This window comes from Penicillium canescens, assembly GCF_028828765.1.
Source record: "Penicillium canescens strain IBT 15451 chromosome Unknown utg000008l_segment0_segment0, whole genome shotgun sequence".
NCBI classification, from domain to species: domain Eukaryota; kingdom Fungi; phylum Ascomycota; class Eurotiomycetes; order Eurotiales; family Aspergillaceae; genus Penicillium; species Penicillium canescens.
The window spans coordinates 2,370,047-2,391,442 of record NW_026703970.1 but is presented as its reverse complement, the minus strand read 5'-3'; the positions used below and the strand labels follow the sequence as shown (position 1 = coordinate 2,391,442).

The 21,396-nt window shown below is 46.0% G+C and overlaps 6 protein-coding genes across 6 annotated transcripts; 4 read left to right on the top strand and 2 right to left on the bottom strand.

Moving 5' to 3' along the window:
• Positions 1 to 1,043: 1,043 nt before the first annotated feature.
• On the bottom strand, positions 1,044 to 3,062 carry N7446_011786 (fungal specific transcription factor domain-containing protein; the record flags this gene model as incomplete). Its single annotated transcript, XM_058520528.1, has 5 exons — positions 1,044 to 1,493; positions 1,552 to 1,840; positions 1,892 to 2,318; positions 2,371 to 2,947; positions 3,018 to 3,062. 5 exons carry the CDS (start codon positions 3,060 to 3,062, stop codon positions 1,044 to 1,046), a joined length of 1,788 nt encoding a protein of 595 aa, XP_058368052.1.
• Positions 3,063 to 5,396: 2,334 nt separating this feature from the next.
• N7446_011785 (NAD(P)-dependent alcohol dehydrogenase) lies at positions 5,397 to 6,473 on the top strand (the record flags this gene model as incomplete). The annotated part of the gene is made up of 2 exons (XM_058520527.1): positions 5,397 to 5,993; positions 6,045 to 6,473. 2 exons carry the CDS (start codon positions 5,397 to 5,399, stop codon positions 6,471 to 6,473), a joined length of 1,026 nt encoding a protein of 341 aa, XP_058368051.1.
• Positions 6,474 to 8,912: 2,439 nt separating this feature from the next.
• Positions 8,913 to 9,289, top strand: N7446_011784 (CVNH domain-containing protein; the record flags this gene model as incomplete). Its single annotated transcript, XM_058520526.1, has 2 exons — positions 8,913 to 9,045; positions 9,096 to 9,289. 2 exons carry the CDS (start codon positions 8,913 to 8,915, stop codon positions 9,287 to 9,289), a joined length of 327 nt encoding a protein of 108 aa, XP_058368050.1.
• A 2,572-nt stretch (positions 9,290 to 11,861) lies between these two features.
• Positions 11,862 to 12,557, bottom strand: N7446_011783 (YukJ family protein; the record flags this gene model as incomplete). The annotated part of the gene is made up of 1 exon (XM_058520525.1): positions 11,862 to 12,557. One exon carries the CDS (start codon positions 12,555 to 12,557, stop codon positions 11,862 to 11,864), a length of 696 nt encoding a protein of 231 aa, XP_058368049.1.
• Positions 12,558 to 14,384: 1,827 nt separating this feature from the next.
• On the top strand, positions 14,385 to 15,411 carry N7446_011782 (uncharacterized protein; the record flags this gene model as incomplete). Its single annotated transcript, XM_058520524.1, has 4 exons — positions 14,385 to 14,500; positions 14,560 to 14,624; positions 14,686 to 14,786; positions 14,839 to 15,411. 4 exons carry the CDS (start codon positions 14,385 to 14,387, stop codon positions 15,409 to 15,411), a joined length of 855 nt encoding a protein of 284 aa, XP_058368048.1.
• A 2,861-nt stretch (positions 15,412 to 18,272) lies between these two features.
• Positions 18,273 to 19,924, top strand: N7446_011781 (T6SS phospholipase effector Tle1-like catalytic domain-containing protein; the record flags this gene model as incomplete). Its single annotated transcript, XM_058520523.1, has 5 exons — positions 18,273 to 18,504; positions 18,578 to 18,906; positions 18,975 to 19,068; positions 19,126 to 19,334; positions 19,397 to 19,924. The coding sequence occupies 5 exons, from the start codon at positions 18,273 to 18,275 to the stop codon at positions 19,922 to 19,924; spliced, it is 1,392 nt and encodes a 463-aa protein (XP_058368047.1).
• Between the last annotated feature and the right edge of the window lie 1,472 nt (positions 19,925 to 21,396).

The window sequence follows — 21,396 nt, the reverse complement described above, 5'->3', positions numbered from 1 at the left end:
TTTTTGATTTCCGTGAGACGGCCCCAGCTGCAGCTTTCCAAGATATGAACAACAACAATACAGTCTCGCTGTCGTCAACATTCTCGGATAGGGGACTGTCGGACTTGGGCCGAAAAGCGACGAGTGGCTCTGAATATCCAAATCTTCCTCGTTGGCAGAGAAGGGGCACGGGAATGTGCTGTTTCTGTGCTGCCATCAAACAGGGCATCTAGCAAATGCCTACCTTCTCGTCCGATTGACTCTTCATCTTCCGCAGTATGCTGTCGTTTGTGACTCTTGATATACCTACCTCCCTCTTGAATATTATCATTTCGATGAGCTACTGGAGGAAGAACATCGTCAGGACGGGGTGACGGAGATGAACAAGACGCTAGGCCTAATTCTCTTGCGTCTAATAAGGAATCATCCTCCAGTGGAGGATCATCGGGGAATGCTCCGGTTCCGGCTCCCGCTGTCGCTTTGGGCGATGCTTCGAATTTGCAGACATGTGCGAAGTGCCTTTCAGAAACCTATCCATTTGTTCCAACGTGGTCTCAATTTATTTGTACCCCACGTTGTCTTCCAGGAAAACGCACTCACTGTCATACAGTCCGGTCGAGATCAGCCGATCTCCTAGGTAGCTCAGATTCACAGCAAGTAGAGCCTAGCATCTTTGATAATATAAGAGGAGTAGTAGCCTTAACAGGGCTAGTAGGCTTCCTCTATAACGATTCCTAGCAGTCTAACTAGCTCTCCAAGCTAGGGCGCTATATAAACACCTGAACTCATTTTTGACCAACCATAGCGTAACAGAACGGCACATAGGCGCGCTATTCTAAATCTGTCGAATCTTGTCCGCACGGACAGCTACCCCCATGGGATAGAGTAAGGATTGCCTCTATGTAAAAACCAAAGCGTCATGTGTCACCTTTCACCTTATAGAATATCTCATATTTCTGGATTTACAGATAACACTGTCTCGAATAAAAGTACTCCCCTCGTTATCTATTCATTTCAGGGTTTGGGATACCTGAGCGCCCCTGGACTCCACAATGATTTTGATTTTACATCATAATCCAGTTGCTGGCCGTGTTTCCCAGGTCGAAATCGATTGCCCAAGACATTAGATCAAAATTCTCGTAATGGTCCAGATTGATAGCACCAATCTCCCCAGCTCCATAAGCAAGGGAACTGTCAATGTAAGGGGTCAAAACTGACATCGGGCTCAGGTCAATGCTTGTTGCGACATCGGAAGTTGCCTGAAACTTTGATGTCGAAAACTTGTCCAAGATCTTGTCCAACTTATCCGTGATGGCTTTTGCAGCCTGCAAGCAAAACGCTTGATTTCTTTCCCGGGAACTGGCCACACTTTCAAGTTGCGATGCAAGTACGGAAAGATTCCGAATCACAGCCGACGTCCTTATACCGGGCGTAAGAATGCTTGAAGGATCTTGTGTAATATTTTCTAGTGCAGTTGAAAGGACTGCGGCAGAGGGCAAGCCGCAGGAGAGGAGCTTCACCCTGTCAGCTATGCAAAAAGGGAACGGGACGGTAAGGTAGGGGAGTACTTACGATTTCAGGCAAATCATTGAAGGTAAAGGCACCTTTGCTGCGAGAATTTCCCATTTGCACAACCGTCTCCAATATGTTTGCAGACACATCAAGCAGCTCGGGAAGGGGAGATGAGCTATCTTCTCCAAGGAGGTGGTATATCTGGAAATGAATTTGGAGGTAGGCCAGATGAACCTTCGCATGCATATAACAATTGGTAAGAGGCATGTCGGATTTCCAACAATCCTGACTATACCTCAGGTGGGGAAGCAGGTTATCCCAAGTCTGACGGCATCGAGAAGACAACTCTCTAATTGAATGTCAGTGGCCATTCAGCATCTCTCCAATTGATGGTTCATACCTGAGCTGGACAGGGTCAGCTGACTGTGATGCCTGAAAATGATATTCCACAATTTCTTCTCGAAACTGACTCAAAATATATCTCAGTCGAGCCCAGGTTGCTGCCCTAAGTTTCCCATCCGTGTTCCAGCCATCTTCTGTGAGCCGACTTTTTGCTTCTTCTAGTTCCTCGGAAGTTTGCGCGAAAAGTTCATCATCTGACAAATCAAGGGGGAGCTTGACATCAACATATTGAGAGGTAATGCGAGGAGGTAGATTGAACACCAGGCCGAACATTTTCTCGAGATAATATTCAGTCGCAAAGCATCTCCTCCGGCATTCTGCAAGAAAAAACGGGGTTCTCTCAGGGGAATATGTCGCTTCTCTGTTCAAGCCCAGAGCCAATAAATCCGTCGCGAGATCGCCCACCAAACGCCACACAGCGAGGCCTGAAATCAATCAGTATCCCACAATCAACAAAATTTGCATGACATGACTCACTCGCATCTCCTTCAAGGAATGATCTGAGCTGCGCATTTTCATTCGCTAACCATATGATGACGTCGGTTGACTGAGGTGCAAGGTCACGAGCTAGTCGTAAAGTCAACGTACTATACCAAACCATGTCTTGGACAAATGCGCCATCCTTATCCTCGTCGCGATCAACAAAAAAAAACGAAGCACGGGCAGCCATGGTATAGAAAAGACCGATCGTCTCGACTCGAAGATTCGCGCCACAGAACAAGGCGAAGAAACCATGCAGGTCTAAGGATGGGGTGATGACGACCTCTGTAGAGGAAGAGAGCAGCACAGTTTCTGATATCTCCGAGATATTGCCCAACTCGGCTCGCTCTCCCTTTTCTCTAAGAATATGACCCGAAGATACTAGATCTGTACGGAGCGTTTCCAGGAGATGCAGAACGACTGGTTTCGGTACAACTGCGTTGTGCTTAAAAGAGTAGTATTGATGGAGATACTTTTCAATGACTGGGAGGTATCTTAATTGAGACACAATCTCCTTCATGGTGGCTAGGTGGGCCTCATAAGCTTTGCTGTCACGCGAGCCACGCGTGGGTGTCTGTGGCAGCGTGTCAGAGACGGTCGACATGAAAGGCCATGTGTGAAATTTGGGCGGTCCAGCCGCCGACCGTCCAAGATGGGCCTGGCAGCTTTTTGCGCTGTTCCTGCTCCATGATGGCGTAGCAAAGTTTGATCGGGTTAGCGTAGGCACGGTCGGTCTTTGTGCACCCTGATTTTTGGTTAGAGGTGCGGGATGATAATAGCATCGAGTGTCGAGCCCACGACGCTGGCAGGAGGCGCAAACTGGTTTGCCATGATCACATCGACTTTTTCTCTCTCGACAAGGTTCACATGAGGCCAGGGCACGATTGCGCCTGGTTGTGGGTGCTGACATGTTCAAGAACCTGAGAGGCTGGGCGATGTTGCCTGTATCTCCATGTCACGAAACTGGACCCACTCTGGTATGGACTCAGTGTTCCTTCGGACTCGATTTCCAGGTCCAGTTGGAATTGGTATTCTGCAAATTCAGTAACGTTGTTCAAGTCGTTTGGCTTGTTTTAGTAGGGACATTGAGTCATGAGGAGCAATTGAGAACGAGTTGTCGCTGCCAAAGGCCTATCACGTGAGTTTACCCCGATACAAGACCGGTAACACAACGCGTATCGGACTTGTATCGGCATAGCGGACTTCGTTACATACCAAATAGAGAGGATGCAGTATCATTACTGTAGTCAATTTTGCCAATATGCTCTTGAAGTACATGATGTACCAGAAGGTTCTGGATCTCTTTTCTTACAAATTTGTTGAACTAGCCAGCTGGGACCCGTCCTAGAAGTACCTAGTTTCGGCCCCAAGGGTGCTACATCACCCTGCAACCCCGCTCGTGTAAATCCAGACAAACATGTCAAGATTACTGTATGATCTCCCTCTTGCAGTTCTATCTCATCATTCATCCATATCTCAGCAGGCTATTTCACAAAATATTACGCCAGCCTACCCAAGTCGATATAAAGATGAGCATCCGCACAGTTCAAGGTTCCCGAGAAACAGACATTGGCGAAACTATCAAAGACGACATTCTAAGTCATTCAAACGATTTAAGATACGAGGCTCATTTCATCATTACCAGCTCTGTTGACTACAACTACCTAGTCACTTGTGACGAGTTTTCCACTGTGTGCAAAGACGCCGCCTACATCGGTAGGTCCATTATACAGGCTAAGTTTGAGAATCGGCACCTATCCACAGCAAAGGATTGGTTTCCCACCCCGCAGCCTTTCAAAATAGTCGGAGTCCTAAAAGATCAAAACCTATAATTGGCAGCATGAAGTTTGACATCGGCATGTACGCAGTCGCCTACGCGCTTTTCAGCTATAAATCAACCTCCTGCCGCCCTTCACTCAAATGCTGAGCGCTTTGCAGCAAACACCGAGAAACGCCAGAGTATTGACTGGAGTTGTGGATTGTTCTAAAATGGGAGGAGATGCACGGGGTAGAGAGATCCTTATTCAGGAATCGGGACGACTGCATGTCGGAATGGAATCCTTGATGGTGGCGCACTTGCTTCTATCAAGAAATTCATGGACCCTGATCGCACGGTGCTCTTTTTCAGCGATCTAGACTGTACCCGTGCGAACGTGATTGATGATATTGATGAGTCGACGCCAACGAACTACCGACCTCCCTAGCAAGGAGGTTAGATACAGAGCTGGGCCGTCCACTGTCAGTAAAGCAACAGGCTATATTCAATGATCTAAGAGATTATTTTCACCTTTAAAGATCGCTGAATCAACTTCTATCTGATCTCCCCTTTTGTGTTTTGTATGATCAACTCAAGAATGCGCGTCCAGAGCTACTAATGCAGTATAGAACCTCTCTCAATAGCGGTCTCTTAGGTAGTTCATGAATCAATCAACTTCATAAAATGGCTTCCTCACTATTCTCTTATCCCATGGGGGTGATTGTAGTCTGGCAGACTCCAGGTTGGGCTTTTCCTTATCTATGTGACATAAAAAGTTAGGCCACCCTGACTCCAGGTTCCTGTCGTCGCTCACTTTGGTTATGTAATATACAGTGGTCCATTCTGGGAACTGGGTATCAGCCACTATACCGTATCTGGATTACCGTGTTTCATACTAGGCAACATCGTCCGGTCCATCCGAGAATATTATCTGGCAATATGTGTAACAGACGTCTAAGAATGCATTTTAAACCAATCTGCTATACTGTATTCAATCGCTTCTCATTTGTCTTTAGAGAAACTTGAGGCGCGTCTTTTCTTGTTGACTTGCTCCTTTCTTATAGCAGCAGCCTTCGGACATAACGACCACGATTTTCCTTTTCTATACGGTTACCTTGTCTTCACTACTGCCTCAAATCGCGCGCAGCAACGCCCCCGTATCTCTCCGCTCTTGCCCGCGGAACTGCCCTCGTCTTTATCTCTCCACCGCGCATCGGTAGCAGAAGAAATGTCATCGATGACCCAGGCCCCGGTCGTGCCGCCAACCATGCGCGCCTGGGTGCGTCTGCGGCGCGGTCCTGCACGCAGCGCGCTCAAGCTAGCGACGGGCTATCCCACGCCCGCCATGCCCACGGGCTCGTCTTCCGACGTCCTGATCCGCGTGTCACATGTGTCACTACAGTTCAGTACCGAGATGTTGATGAAGACACTGCCTAACCTGTCCTTCATCAGTCCATGGGTCCCGGAGATCGAGCTTTCAGGCGAGGTGGTGGCGGCTGGCGAGGGCGCACCGGCGGAGGTGCGCCACCTGGGCTCGCATGTCGTGGCCTTCCAGAACATTCCTAGCGTGGTCATGGGCCACGGCGTGCTGGCAGAATACGTGCGGCTGCCCGGCTGCCAGGTCGTACATATCGATGCCGCTGTTGACATGGCGTCGGCCTCGGGCATTAACGGGTCCGGCAGCACCGCACTCAAGATGATCCGCACAGCAGGTGTGCGCGAGGGTCATACAGTGCTCGTGAATGGGGCCAGCGGGTCGGTCGGTTCGGTGCTCGTGCAGCTGTGCAAGTTGCGTGGTGCAAAGGTGGTCGGCGTGGCCAGCAGCGGCAACGAGGCCATGGTTCGTGGCCTAGGCGTAGACGAAGTAGGCGAATGTTGCCGATGTTGCACAAGAACATGACTAATATATACATAGTTTATCGACTACCGCAAAAATGACCCGCTACCGGCCTTCCTGGCGCGTCAGTATGGCGACAAGCCGTTTGACTTTGTGCTCGACTGCGTCGGCACGCAGGCACTCTTTGTTAACTCGCCGGCCTACCTTAAGGCCAAGGGAGCTGTGATCAATATTGGTGTGCTCGAGGGCATCTGTGTATCAGCTCGCAACGCACTGCTCAATAGCTGGCTGCCCACCTGGCTGGGCGGCGTGCCGCGCCGCTATATCATGTTCAGCACGCCGCCAGCTCGTGACGACGCAGTCTACCTGGCGCGTCTGATCGAGGAGGGTCGCGTGCGTATCCCTGTCGACTCTGTCTTCGATATAGAGGACGCCGTGCACGCCTACGAGCGCATCGCCACTAAGCATGCGCGTGGCAAGGTGGTGGTCAAGGTGCACGACGGCTAGGCCGCAGGCATGTCGCGAGCGTATAAGGAGGCTTCTGTTTACAAAGACCAATTGAATGTGGTTTGTATGTTGTTCGGCCCGCGGCGGTCACGAGTGGAAGTGTCTCTGAAATATGATAAGGTACATGTTCTTAAACGACGCACCATAGCAGGCGGACAGCTGGTACAAATATTACCATACTTCTCTATGACCCAACTAGACCCGGACCCAACCTAACCAAACCTAGCTGTCATCTCTAGGAAGCATGCACTAATCCCTCGTAACCATAGAAGATCGACAATATGTGTGTCGACGCGTTAGCGTTAATTTAGTTCACCGTAACGTTATCCTTCATATTAAATAGCCTCTTCTAGCAGAACCTAGAAGCCCCCTAAGAAATAGTCTCTATGTTCCTCCAATACCACTTGTTCCTTAGGCATCTTCATGTTAACTAGCTAACAAGCTCTATCGGTTGCATCTGGGTGCCCATGACTATGTAGCGGTAATTCGGTGGATGGAAGAAGCGGCTCACGGAGAGGTAACGTCAGGCATTATATATTTAGGTCCGTTGTTACTGACCTTTGCAAATGTTCCTGTTATTATTGAATACGCTAACAGTTCCTATTTCCTCATCTACTAGGGGCGTCTTTCCACTAGTTTTACTGGTCATAGCTGCTTGACTTGGAGAACGATTCAGCTCTGTAGCGACAGCAGAAGATTGGGGCATCCTTTCGTCGGAATATGTAAATGTTTGGTTCCTTTCAATAATCTGCTGGGCAGAAGTGTATGCTTAGAAAACCTCCTATAAAAGAAGGGAAATCCCGCTATTGGAGACGTGGTTATTTCTATATCTCAATAAGGTTGCTCTTTCTTAAATCAAGTCCGAAACCTTGGCTATTTCAATCAAATTTCTCCTCAACCGTTCTAGGAGCCCTCTTCCTTTAAGCAGTGCTAACAATCCGGCAATAGAGTTGTTAAGAGCCCCGAGGGTTGTGATTGCTAGCATGTGTTCATCGCCTGACGGTCCCAATGCGGTAGTAGCTGCACCAATTCTTACTTACGTGATTGCAATCAAAGTTGAAAACAATGCTGATAAGCTGATATTGAATTCTCAGTTGTCTCTCCTTGAGAATCAGCTTCTTTCGTAGGTCAGCCGTTGCGGCCTCGTAAGTTACATAGATCTAAGACTCGTCGTAAGAGTCTTGTGGGTTTCATTGATGAGATTCAGATATGGTGTATCGCTAGAGGCGGAATATTGTTCTTTGAAGAGAGTTGTTTGAAGAGCCTTAGGACTCTCTCGGTTTTATCGTTGTAAATGCTTTAATGCCTCATTGACGTCACATTTTCCTTCTTCTTTTCTCGAGTGCTTATTGAAAGTTCGTCAAGTATCATCCTGTATGCTGGTGTGCATGAATTGTATCTTTCCTAATTCTTACAAGTCTAGACTCAATTAGCCCCTACGGGGTTTTTGGGTGCCTGAAGTCGGCTAGGGCCAATCTATGGTGGCTTTAATGCGTGAAGAATGTAAGATTTTATTGTTTTATCTTTTTATTTATATATTTTTTTTTTAAAAAAAAAATTTCTTATTTCTTGGTACTCGTTGTGGGAAATACGAGCTACCTAAAGTCTCGGCCAGTCTCCGTACCGTATTCTCGTCTTCTGCGGATGAAGCTCTTCCTGGCCCTGGATGGAGAATAAAGACCAGCACGCAATTCACGGTTTAACCGTTTGCATCCACAAATTCGTATTGTATTTATTCTTGTGTAATCCAAGGATCACGAGGCAATATTAATGAGCGTGTTGAATCAATCCGTGTTCTTCTTCAGACATGGTGATTCATTCGCCGCTGGCCATCATGGCTAATCCATGGCTGTTTTCATCTTCAAATGACGATGATGTTATTGCCTCTGTTTGTAGCTGTGGGATGATAGGCTTAAAAGAGATAATGGTTGGTCCAGCGAGGCTGAGCCTAAACCTTAAGTCATCACATCACGTTCGCCAAGCGTCGTGTATCGCGAATTCCAGTTAGTGAACTCTGGGAAATGAAAATTGAGAGGAAGAGACCTGATGCTGATTGATCTATCAGCAAGGATATCAAATTTCCGGGTAATCAAGTGTCGAATACAGCGTAGATGGGTCATTTGATCACCATTATATTGAGCATATGAAATCATCGTGTGTTTGACCCATGCACCTGATTTTTTTCCCTTTTTTTTTCCGGGGGGGGGGGGAGGGGGGGGACCAATGCCTCAAAATGTTCTAGACTTTATGAAAACTGATTTTCATTAGTCCTGTGCAAACTTGAGAGTTGTTACGAGACTTAAATCGAGAACCGTTGTGGTGCATCATCTGAGCGTATCAATGGGTTTTCTCAATATTTAAGCTATAAATATTGTCGTAATCACCAAGCAATTTTCTGTAAGAACGTTACTTAAGAATTCTTGATTACAGTTCAACAATATGAATGCCACCACTAACCTTCACATTGAGGCCTATGGAGCGGACACCTACCTCGTGGGATATTGTATGGATAATCACCAACATTGGAATCCAAGCAGGCTGCGATTGGATGCCTGCCTTGGAGACAATGGAGGTATCTGGTTTATTATATTGCTTAATTCATCTTGACTGACATTAAGGTAGGACATTTTCAATGGGGTGGACAGGAGTTCACTGAGCGTGCCAGAAACATTAGTTTCAATCCCGAAGAAGGTGGAAGCCGTGCCCCCATCCTGCGAGCTGAACTGCAGGACGACGCTGGCAGATACTTGCAAGGGGATGTAAATCTGGCTGAAAGAATCAATAATCGTGATGGCTATCTGCAGTTTTCTTGGTAAGTTCTTCTTTTGATGAATGGGAGATGTTCAAATTTCGATTTAAATGCCTAATTGTAATTCTTAAGATTTCGCCCCTCAAAGAGTCTCTCCAACGGAGGTAATAAGAGTTAATGAAAAAAGCAGCATGATCGAAATTTAATCTTATTACAGCTCTTGGTTTTCCGCAGCTCTACAATTTGCCTATTTTCACGAACCAATTGATTTATTCTCGTTTTGGTGGTTTGATTAGGATGTCACAATACTTGATATGCGTGAATTTGCTTCACCAAAAAAAAGAAAAAGAAAAAGAAAAAGAAAAAAAGCCGAGCAGCAATTTGTTTATACTGAATGTATGTCACCAACCTAGTATATATGGCCTTGGGACCACTATACTTGTACTTTGTCTTGGCTCATTACGGAATATCATCTTGTTCGCTCCTTACTAAATCGTGGTGAAATACCAGTGACGGTATTGTGAAAGTATGTTTTAAATCACAGGAAATCTGTACAAACTAGTACTGACGATTTCTTAGAGATCAAAATGGATTGGATGATGCTTGAAAAGACAAACTGGACCCTTTTTTGCTCCAGAGAGGAATCAATTCGGTTCCGTTTTCTTGGGGGTGAACCGGGACCTAGTCTGCTGTATATATATTCGAATCCGAGGGATGTCTTCTTCTTGGATCTTCGCAATATTTTGTTTGCCGATCAGCCGGCACACCAGCGGAAGTAGTCATCAATATACGTGATGCTCCGCCATGGTAGTCCACCGGTTGGCCGGCCTGGTTAAAATTGACAGCTGCAAGCAGGATCAGTGAGAGGGGTGAACCTTCGCTGGTCCTGCATTTTCTAATGGTGCCACTTCTATCTCGTAGTCGTCGAAAGCCGATGTTCGCGAATCCGTTGCCGCCCCAAATATATTTAGATTGTTTCAAGCGCTCACTGCCAAGCCGCTAGCCCTAAGTACTAATTTAGTTAGCTCTTAATATTAGCCACTATAACCTTAGAATATCGTATGGTGCAGGTTAATTTATAATCTATAGGATGTGGCAATATCAAAATAGCACCCTATCCCACGGGGGGTGCTGCAGAGGTGTAGACAACTCAGATCGAGCTTAAATTCTAGCACGTTATAATAGACTATCTGAAGTATCCCTTATCCACTTCGGAGTAAGTTATACTTAGCCTAGCAGTTATCGAGAAAAGGGCGATTGAAAATCGGAGATGTTTTGATAGGGTTGGGCAACTAGGCTAGTTGGGGTTGCGACTGGGTCCTAAGGCTTCATTCCAGGGTTTCGGACCAATTGAATTATTTCTAATATCTTAGTCTACAATGATCAGGACGAGTAGCAAGTAATTTAGAGGGCTTTTAAGATCCCTAGGTATCATCTCACTTCTTTTACACTATTTCATCCTAGACTTAATAGACCGCAGTTTACTATAACCTACCTCTAAGGGCCATACCATCATTTCACTAGCGCGACTGCTCGTAGTATCATACCAAATAGGGCACTAGAGCGTTAGAAATGTCCCGTATTTTTGACCCGCTCTCGTTAGGCGCTCTCTCAGCACGTAGAACGGGATAGAGCTATGCCTTGAGGTCTAGCAGCTCCTCAACTTCGGAGGTACGGAAATTAAGTACATCGTCGATGCCTCTTTTAAGACGAAGAGCCGCACGACAGCCTCAGTTGAGCAGAACAGCTTAGCCGATTACTTACAGAGCAGGGGTAGGTCTCTAGCACAGGACTCGCTAAAGACACATCTCATAATAGAGCGCTACTGGTAAGGAAAGTCTTCGGACACAGAGCTGGTTGTTGATCTGGAAGAAGACAAACATGGATTCCCGGGGAGATTATCGGATCTTGGTGCGGGGTTTCCCGTGGAAGTGGCTCAGGCAACAGAGCTCATTCTCCAGTGAGAAAACGCATTCCATATTTGCAATTAGTGCCCTAAAAAATTGCCAATTTTTCCTATAGTTTGAAGAGCAGAGAGTTTTGATATTTACAAATCTGATTTACCATACTAAAACTGCCTGATTTCTACTACATCAAAGTTTTGAAAAGCTTTTCCTAGCTGAAGGCGTTCATCAAGCGAAATTTGCATCGTTATGAAGAAGTCCCTGAATAAGGCTTTGATGATGTCTTCGGGTGATGCATTGAAACGGCTGTCCCAAAAAGAAAGTGCGACGGGTCATTTCCGGCTCACCGGGTTGGTTATCGCGAGCTGATGTTGCATAAAATTACTACTTTACAACATAATGAATATATGATTTGTCTTATCATTCGTCACTTGTATCATCGATATACCATACTACGTCGAGCAGGCATTATATCTACGGTCAAGGTGATCATGCGATAAGAAATGCGAGACCAACTGCGATGCCAAACGCTATTATGCTCACGGTGCGTGGGACTCGAGAGAGTTCACAAATACGATCATCCAATAGGGTTGTAAATCTGCTTAACATTCATTATCATTGAAAATAATACAAAATCTGGTGAGAGACATGGCCGTATCAATTTTACCAGTTCGCGACAAAGTAATACCAATCCCGTGCTTTTACCAATGAACTTTTAACATTATGTGCCTCTCGCTACAAAAGTATATCCGCCAAGGTCTTACTGCCTGGCTCCGGCTCTCCTCGCCCGTCAGTTGGGAGCTTCTGCGAAGCAAAGGCCAGAAACACTGCTTCCCAGTGCCCATCGTCGAATTTGAACATCACGGCTCCGTCCGAGTAAACACCATTGTCATACTTAGGAAGACTGCCCTGGTTCATATGAATATTATGGATACCCGATCCGAAGGAGGCCCCAAAGATAAAAGCAGTTGCCGAGTTGTCGATAGCATCATCGAGGATTGGCCTCACCTTGTCCAAGATATCATTGTCACGGCCTGGGATGTCATGCGGCAGGGCTTCTCCAGATTGAATATCCACAAGGTCCTTCATACGATAAAAATCGAGACCCTCTAAATCGGGGTCTTGTGAGTAATAGTGGCTGTAACGGTAATGGCGATGATTTCGGTCTTCGTCACTGTTGGGATCCTGGACTAGGTGAAAGCCTAGGTCTAACTCTGAGAGTTGATTGGTGATGGGATGGGAGAAGTCGCGTGAAACCCAAAACACGAGGCGAGAATCTGTACCGTTCGATTTGACATTGATAGCAGCCCTCCGCTCCTTCGAGGTATCATCGGTGAAAAAGAGCTCGATGTGCGGGGTGCGTACTCCGTGTCTCTGAGCATCATATCTAGTTGGGTGGCAAGACCAGACGCCATAGTGGGGAACAGGCATGTGGTTTGAATTTTGAGATAAAAAGTCTCAGTCCAAGATAGAGGCAGCTTAGGAGAATTAAGCGATCAGAATAAGTTCCAATTGATATCGTAACCTTAGAAGATACGATCAGCTCTGCTTTATAGCCTCATAGGCCCTGCTATTGCTTTTGTTGACGTAGTGGGTAGGTCATCCCAACGATGGAATGATGATTTGTCTCTACAGAATTTCAATGTCGTTGGCAGGCTTCTTAGGCCGGAACTTTTTAGTCAAATCGCACTATTGGGCTCCCACGGTAGAACAGCTTTCATACTCCGAACCCGGATTCGTATATCAAAGGAAAGTTGTTATAGACGTGCCGAGTCCGAGTTTGGTCAGCAGAGATGGTCCAACCAGGGTTGATAAGTTGTTGAGATGATCTCAGAGAGTAAAAGCGTTGGAACTCAGAAGCTTCCAAATATAATTCTTCTTTATGAGCAAGACAATGAAATTGGTTGGAAACACTCTAACTGGCGCACAGGCTGCGCAGTCGTCACACGGAGAAACGTATCATCGGCCTCCGTCAAAGTTTGGTCCCCTCAGTTTATTCCGCGGGATCTAGTACTCGACCTGATGAATACTCAACCAGCTCATAATGACAGTTCCTTCGCCGAGACTACCTTCCATGCCGTGGATATCTAGAGTAGTACATGATCTACTCTGGGGTGAAGAAGATCCCCTATATACCACAATGAGACAAAATGATACACATGACTAGATTTTGGCGTAGATTGAGCAGAATCTGTTCCATTTAGCTATGGGGAGCAGGAGGGTGATGTCAGGTAGTGCAAATAACTGATTGCGGCCAATCTATGTCGGGGCTAGACCTCGCCACGACCCGCGGGGCTACCCGTTACCTAAAAGCCGCTAGGACCAGGGTTCGTTCCAGGCTATTCAACCGCGAGCAGCTGGAATTTGAGAACCCGCGGGATAGTCCACGGTCAATCCGCTACTTATTAGGCCAGGATAATTTACGAAGTATAGTTCAAAGGCCTAGAACTACTTCTACAAACACCTATGTGCGCTGCTCTTCAGTCCCCATGGTTGGATGATAGCAATAGGGCTTAGTGCCAAGTTGACCCTAAAAAGATTTTAGAAATGACAGAGGAATCCTAAAGCCCATTGTTAAAGGTAAATAGCCTATAATTTTGATCAATAACGCCTCCTCCTCCTCGAGCATCTTTGCAGGGTAGTTACATGGCCCAAGGGACAGCCTTCCTCGTTATAGATTGAGTGAACATGCTACATGCCAAGAATATCTATCCGTGGGTTGGAATGCGCCGCTAGAACCGTAAAGTTATTCTTGTTAATTCTTTTTTAACAAACCGCCTGACCTGCTAGACAAGCTGTTTTCAGCGACATAGATTGCAACAATACCAACAAGAAAGAGTTCGATCAGTTTGAAGAAGGTTGGTTGGGTTAAGCTGCCACCATTCAAAACTCGGAACGCATTAGTTTAAGCATAGTCTGAAAACCTCAATTGATCACTTTACGATAATATCTCGAAAAGATTCCGACTTTGAAAATATTAGTACTTACCAATATTTCCTATATTGGATCCTACTGCTAGTCTAGATTGATTTTACAATAAGATCTGTAAAATCTAAATCGCTTAGAGGATCATGACCTCATAGCAAATAATTACCTAAGCTGTGGATGTTTGACATGGATTAACGTTATTCACCTAGTAGGCATTTAAATAACAGTCGCTATAGTAGACGATTCAACATCTACGTTGAATAATATTTCGACTCTTACGAGTGTACCACTGCTCCCTGTAAAAGCAACCCCATCGTTATCAGAACCAAAATGGTTTCTGGCTTCGCAATATTATCCGTCTGGTACCTCCTTTGCGGGCCGACTCTTGGATGGGGAGATGTCGGTCATCGCACTGTTGCATATCTAGCCGAGCACTATCTCACTGAGTAGGGCACATAGTTTCTTAATACCCTCCTGCCTCAGGAAAAGTAGTTCGACATCTCAGACGCGCCACATGGGCTGATGAAATCAAACGAAAGCACCCTGAGACTAAGCCTTGGCATTATGTGGGTATGCCATAATCCTCCCTGGATGAATTATCGTTGAAGGTTGAGTGTCCGTGAAACTGTAGATGTGGAGGATGATCCTCTGGGAAATATCTGTAATATATCATCCCTTCCACAGGATTGCAAAAGCGCGAAAAGCTGCATCATCTCCGCCATTGAAGATATGGTTCGGCTCCCCTTGCCCGTGGTTATTTTGACCGGAATCTAATTGGCAGCAGACAGTTCAAGTGAATGATGATAGCTTTAACCAAACAGAAGCTGTCATGTTCCTGTTCCACTTCTTTGGGGACTTAGATATGCCCTTGCATGTGGAAGATTACGAGAAAGGAGGAAACAAGATACTGGTCTGTTTTGACGGCCACAAAGATAATCTTCACAGTATCTGGGACACAGACATGGCACACAAGATCAACGGCATCAAACATCGACTCAAGCATAACGATAAAAAAGTGGCGCCCCTAAAGTGGGCGAAGCATCTCCTCCAAAAGAACAAACACAGACCCATGACCGCTGTCGAATGTGCGGATGTCATCAACACCCGGACATGTGTTAAGCAGTTGGCGGAGGAGACCAATCGTTTGAACTGTGCCGTTGTTTTCAAAAGGTGGCTCCCGTATCTCAACGGCGAAGATCTTGCGGGCGATACTATGACAATGCCGTGCCGGTCATTGCGGAACAAATCTTTAAAGCAGGTATGTGTGCGTCTGGCAACTTGGATCAATGCCATTGCCGAGAAGAGTCGCGCCAAAACTGCGTTTGTCGTCCAGGGGGATCGGATGAGAGATCTCTGAAGTCCAGAAGGCCGGATAGTTCTAGGGTGGTCTCATGGCGGGATGGTCCTACGACGGCTCTGCACAATTTGCAAATCAGAGAGCAGGAGTTACGCCAGCAAAAGTGGATTTTTTGCGTCGTCTTTTATGAAATTGTATTGCAGATTCTTTCTAATACTTAGTTGCAGAAATTCTTTATTGGATGGGAGACGGAAGCCTGTTATGCGTAAGCTTTTTGTCGAAGGGGAATTGGGTCTGGGCATTGCACACGACAGATAATCATCAGAAGACCTCAAATAAGGTTGAAATAAAGGGAGATCAACTGACTAAAGCACAGATGGGCCCTATAAGAAGGGAAGGTGAAAAAAGGCGATGTTTCGTCGGACTCAAAGTACAAATTGAGCCAATAGCTTGCGTTACACAGATTTCCATCTAAATCACGCCACTTGTGAATCTGCAAATGGTCTTCAGGGAACAACTGCCATATGGTTAACAGTCTTTCGCGAAATCCGCTTGACCAATACATAGAAACTATTTTTTGGCCCCCACCGCCAAGACCTTACCGCAGATCAATACATTGAGCAACTGATGGCGCAGGCCTTCCTAATAATCACGAACAGGATTAGTACGATTTCTGTCTGAAACAGGTACAATGAAAGAAAGTCAACAAGCAGATTATGTAAAATAACGGCCTTATTTGGCCTGGGCTGACTTGATTATGGCGAGATTAGGTGTGGGCAGGGGGCCTAAGTTATTGTCTATTGGCAGACTTTACCTCGCGAGATGTGCGAGCGCCTGTGTGTGAGGTATACTTTGGTCGTTGAGATCTGGTCCTTCTATTGCCCGTCCACCGAGACCGACAAATATATTGAAGCTGACCCGAGTTGACTGGTTAAGGGACAATATCTCTCAAAATTAGACCTATATCCGTTTAGTATTGATTAGTCTACACTAATAAGAGGAAATATGGCACTGCCCCCCTACACTGATCCTTCGGGTGTATGTAACACCTCTACGCCAGGAATACCAGCGGCCCCTTCCCCCGCTTTATAGCCAACTCCAAATTGGATTTTCTATGCATTAACCCCACAATTCCGAGACGATTGTTTGTTTCAATGCAAGAGTTCTCTCCTAGTTATACTAAGTTCGATGGTGACCGAAACTATAAGTCAGGAGAAGAGAAATAATGGAATAATCCCTTGGGCGTGGCCGCTAACTAGGCAAATGGAATAGAATTCTGGATGCTGTATTAGCATTGATGTTAGCTGGCCAGCTTCGAATAAGCCAATAAATTGCCGATTCTCGACTTACGCCACTATCTAGTTGAAGTTCCCCTCCGGCAGGTTCGACCAACTAATCAGATATAAACAGACATCGGCGTTCTAGTAACCGTTTTGTGAATTTCTTTTTGGGTCATCTGCCGCACGGGAGTCTAAATTGACTTTGAAACATTGCCCCACGAGATCATCGACCAAGCCTTAAAATTAAGTTTGCCTACAACCGTATGCGACTAGGCGGGGAGTCCTAGACTGCCAAATAATGGTTACAAGCCTGTAAGGCGAGCGTTAGCGCCGGCAGACGTTAAATTGCTTGTAGAAGAATAGTATTGAGTTTTCTTTTTTATATAGTGAAATGGGGATGGCTCGATGGCAGTCTGATATAGCAGACGGGTCGATATCAATAGAAAGAAGACAACCAACCACTCCCATGCCCACCGTAGGCATAGAGAGGAGTCTCAGGAAGCGACTAAAGTACTGATCTTGAAGCTATATCATGAATGAAGAACCTGGTGGAAAAACTGTAGTTATATTGATGATGCTAGGATGCTCTCTCTCGAAGGAGAAGACTGCAAGCAAGCTTCCTGAAGCATTTGTGATACCTCAGGCCACGAATACACTACTGTCACGGGTTCCACCACTACAATAGTTAAAATACACCTTAGATGCTTCTTCCGGCGCTATAGATTGACCCTAGACCGCTTCGCCCGACCCTATACCTAAGATAGACCGATCGCATAGTTATGGTGAACTATAGAGGTCATATATAAGTTATAAATGATTAGATTATAACCACAATGGTATTAGTAGTATTAGTAGTACTAGTGGACCATTATAATTCGTTAATAGAAACTTGGTTAGAATAATAATTGGGGCGTCTGAAAAGTCTTGGCAAGCCGTGATCCATAGGTTTCAATCTGGGACTTGTGTGAGATGGTTATGATGCATTTTGTTAATCGCCGAGGCCATCATTTGAGTTCTCTGCGACCCATGTTTTCCCGCCATGAAAAATTAAACACAATAGCCTTATCATGGTACCGGTTGCGGAGGCTGTCCTTTTTAAGATTTTAGACCTAGTACTCCATCGGTACCACATACTAAAACGCGGAGGAGCCTTCTGGTTTCGATAATTTAAGGGGTAGTGACATATTTCGCTTCCCCGAGCAGTTTGCTTTCGGCAGCATAGGAGCCTAGAAGGATCGATCTGACGCAATCTGAAATATGAAATCATTACGATGTATTCCACTGGATGTCTAAGAACGCTTTTTGCTTTCATATATAGTTATAAACCCTCTAGCTGGCAACAAGCTTTCATCTCATTGTGCAACCGCATAATAATCACCTAATAATACAATTTCAAAATTAGTAAATATTGCGTTGGATTTCCCCAGACCGTCTAAACCTTACATCAATCAGGTAAATACCTCAATATTGAATCCGTCGAATAAACTATCGCCTTAGTACAAGGGTCTAGGGCAAGTTTACGCTAGGTTTAAGTAGAAGCTGGACAGCTAACAGTGAACAAGGCTTTCCGAGAATAACAAGCCTGCTTGCGGACAGTCAATGTCCTGTCCCCCTTACCTTTCGATCCAGATTCGCTCCATCATGACGCAACAAATGCCGAAGCTAGCAAGCTACAAACGCATAATCCTTTGCGCCGATGGGACGTGGCTAGCGTCTGACCAGGGCGACAAGTCCGTGCCTTCGAATGTTGCGAAGATCGCTCGAGCAATTGCGACCAGTGGCCCCGATGCCGATGGCAATATTGTAAAGCAGATCGTGTCGTATCAATCCGGCCTGGGATCTGGAGAGCTTCCGTTCCAGAAAGCTATATATGGTGAGTACTCAGCTCGAATAAGCCGATGACCACTTATTGAACGAGTGTGGCTTATATGCTTCTTGCCTCATAGGCGGCATTGGCCGGGGTTTGGACATTGAAGTGTGCCAGATCTATGATTTCATATCCAATAACTATGAGCCCGGGGACGAGTTGTTCTTCTTCGGCTTCTCGCGCGGAGCCTTCACGGTGCGCTCAGTCGCTGGCCTGGTAAGTGATATAGGTATTCTCTCTGCAGTACACATGTCGCACTTTGCAGAGATGTGGAAGGCTTACCGTGAGAATACGGACGGGGAGCCCTTCAAGAAGACACAGTGGTATCAGCAGAACAAGGACAAGCTGCGCTTGACACAAGATCTTAGAATTAAAGTTGTTGGGGTTTGGGACTCTGTTGGTGCTCTGGTACGTGACATGAGGGATGATTAATGATACACACCTACCCTACCATGAGTCTGACCTTACATGGCTAGGGAATCCCTGAATGGCCGTTGGTAAGATTAGCCACAAAACTTGGTATCGCAATAAACAAACAGTACGCATTTCACAACACGAACCTATCAAAAAGTGAGTGATCATCGCAAATAGCTTACTATACCGGCGTTAATAGTGCTTTCCTGTCAGATGTGGACTATGCCTTCCAAGCCCTTGCTATTGACGAGAAACGACAAACCTTCCTTCCTACACTCTGGCACAAGACCTCTGACGCCCCGGCCAAGGATCTACAACAATGTTGGTTTCCCGGCGTTCATCGCAACATCGGTGGCCAAGCAGAAGCTCCACGTATCGCTGGTGACCATGAAGAGATCGGCAACATCACATTTGCGTGGATGGTAAACCCCGTCTTATTCTCCTAATGACGACCCTAGTTAACTCAATGCCATTCGCAACCTAGGTGGACAATCTCTCCGGCATGGTGACCTTTGAAGAGGCCGCGATCGAAGTACTCATCAAGCAGCACCAACAGGCGCTGGCCGAGAACAACACCAAAAACAACGTCACAAACGGCTGGGGCTGCGGGCCTATCGTTTCTAATTTCTCTGGGCTGCAAGGCGCGTTCTTCCGTATTCTTGGTAAACAAGACCGCACGCCGGGCAACTACCCGCGGGCCCCGGGTGAGGGAATTGATGGCGCCACGAACGAGTATTTCCATCCGATTGCCCGGATACGGAAGAGCAAACTCTCTAATTACAACCCAATGTCGCTTTACGGGTATTCCTTTGAGCAGCCTGATAGCGATGCCGGCTGGATGTGGAACAAAAAGGGGGGACAGGCAGTGCCCGAGTATGTGATGCGCCCGGAGCAAAAAATGAGTGTCGTGCACGATGGAGGTTATAAAACTACGAGTAGCTTGTCAAGGTTGCTGTGTCCCAAGATCCTTCTGGCAGACCTTGATAGGGATAATGGTGTACGACCAGAGTGATCATGGTTTGGGAATGTAGCGTCTCAGGTGAATGAGTGCCAAATTGATACTTTATTTTGGCGTTTGGATACTGTATTTGTACACAGATACAAATAGTACAAGAGTATTTCCAGGTCTTGATATCTAAATATACGGAATACCGTATTGTAGAGGAAACAGCACCCGGTAATACTATTTTTGCTCTTCTTGTGTCTTACTAATTGTTACCACGGCCGCTTGCCGTAATTCTTAGATACGCCCACAGCACCGAAGCCCTATTGGTGAACCCGCAGATATCATGCACCTACGTGGAGAAGGTTGAATACCACCCCAAACTGCACATCACGTCGAGCAGTGTGCTCATCAAGATCTAGTCCCCATTCTATTCCACTTACTCGGAGTAAATACCGGGTGACGACGATGCTCCGATATACCCCAAAGGCGAAGAAAGGACTAACGGCGAACCAATCATGTTTACATAAGCTATCGCTTATCCTTTGGTTAGCGAACCGTCCGATGCTTCGCATCTTACGACAGACCAGGATTTCTCCTAATTCCTTAAGAGGATGGAAACTTCAGAGGTTGAGATAGACTTGTGGATAGAAGCTTACGATGGGAAGGAATAGATATCCCATGTTAAGAAATTTGACTACTCATTTGACGATGCACACTTAATTTTGGTGGATCTAGATCCGCCTCGTCTAGCTTAAGGATTACCAATTAACAGTTACCTACTACTGCAAACGGAGGATAAGAGTCATTGGACGTGACTTACAATCACATGAATCCCTTTCGAGCTCAAGCGACCAGGGTAGGCGTAAGTTTTTAGAAGAGCTCTCCAACTTATTTGCTAACCTACAACCCATACATTCTCGCACGCTGGCTGCCCTTTCTTCTTGATGGGCACCCTGCATAAAATGCCACTGAACGCTCGTCCGAAAGATCCACTATTAAAAGCTTTCTCGCTACCCTTTTCTTACAAATCTAAGACGTTTCCGAGTAACAGCCTTTCTAATTAGTATTTTTCTTTTTAATAGGTGTTCCGAATCGCCCTAAAATCTCGGCTAGTCTCTACGCCGATCTCTCGCCGACAGTCTAAGAAAATTAACTTCCCATGGCTTAATCTCGGGCCATATCCGGCCCAAGACCCTCTAACTCATCAGCGGGAGTCATCGATAGACTTTATAGCGGAAAAATTTCGGATCCCCTCACATTTCCATTCTCCACATCCCCCATTGGAAGAGCTATCAGTGGTACGAATAAACTTCCGAAATTGCACCGTTTCCGGAAGGTTGATATTTGCTGTGTTATTGATAAAAGGCATCAAACCCCCTAAAAGCAGACTTTATCAATACCAGAAATTAGAATAGAAAGTCTCCTAGACTTTATCTATGCTACGGACAACAATCCTAAGTACGAGGCAAGGTAGGAGAAGGATAACAACGACTTGCTCGGTATTCCTAGGTTCTCCGATCAGGATATTAAGGATATTA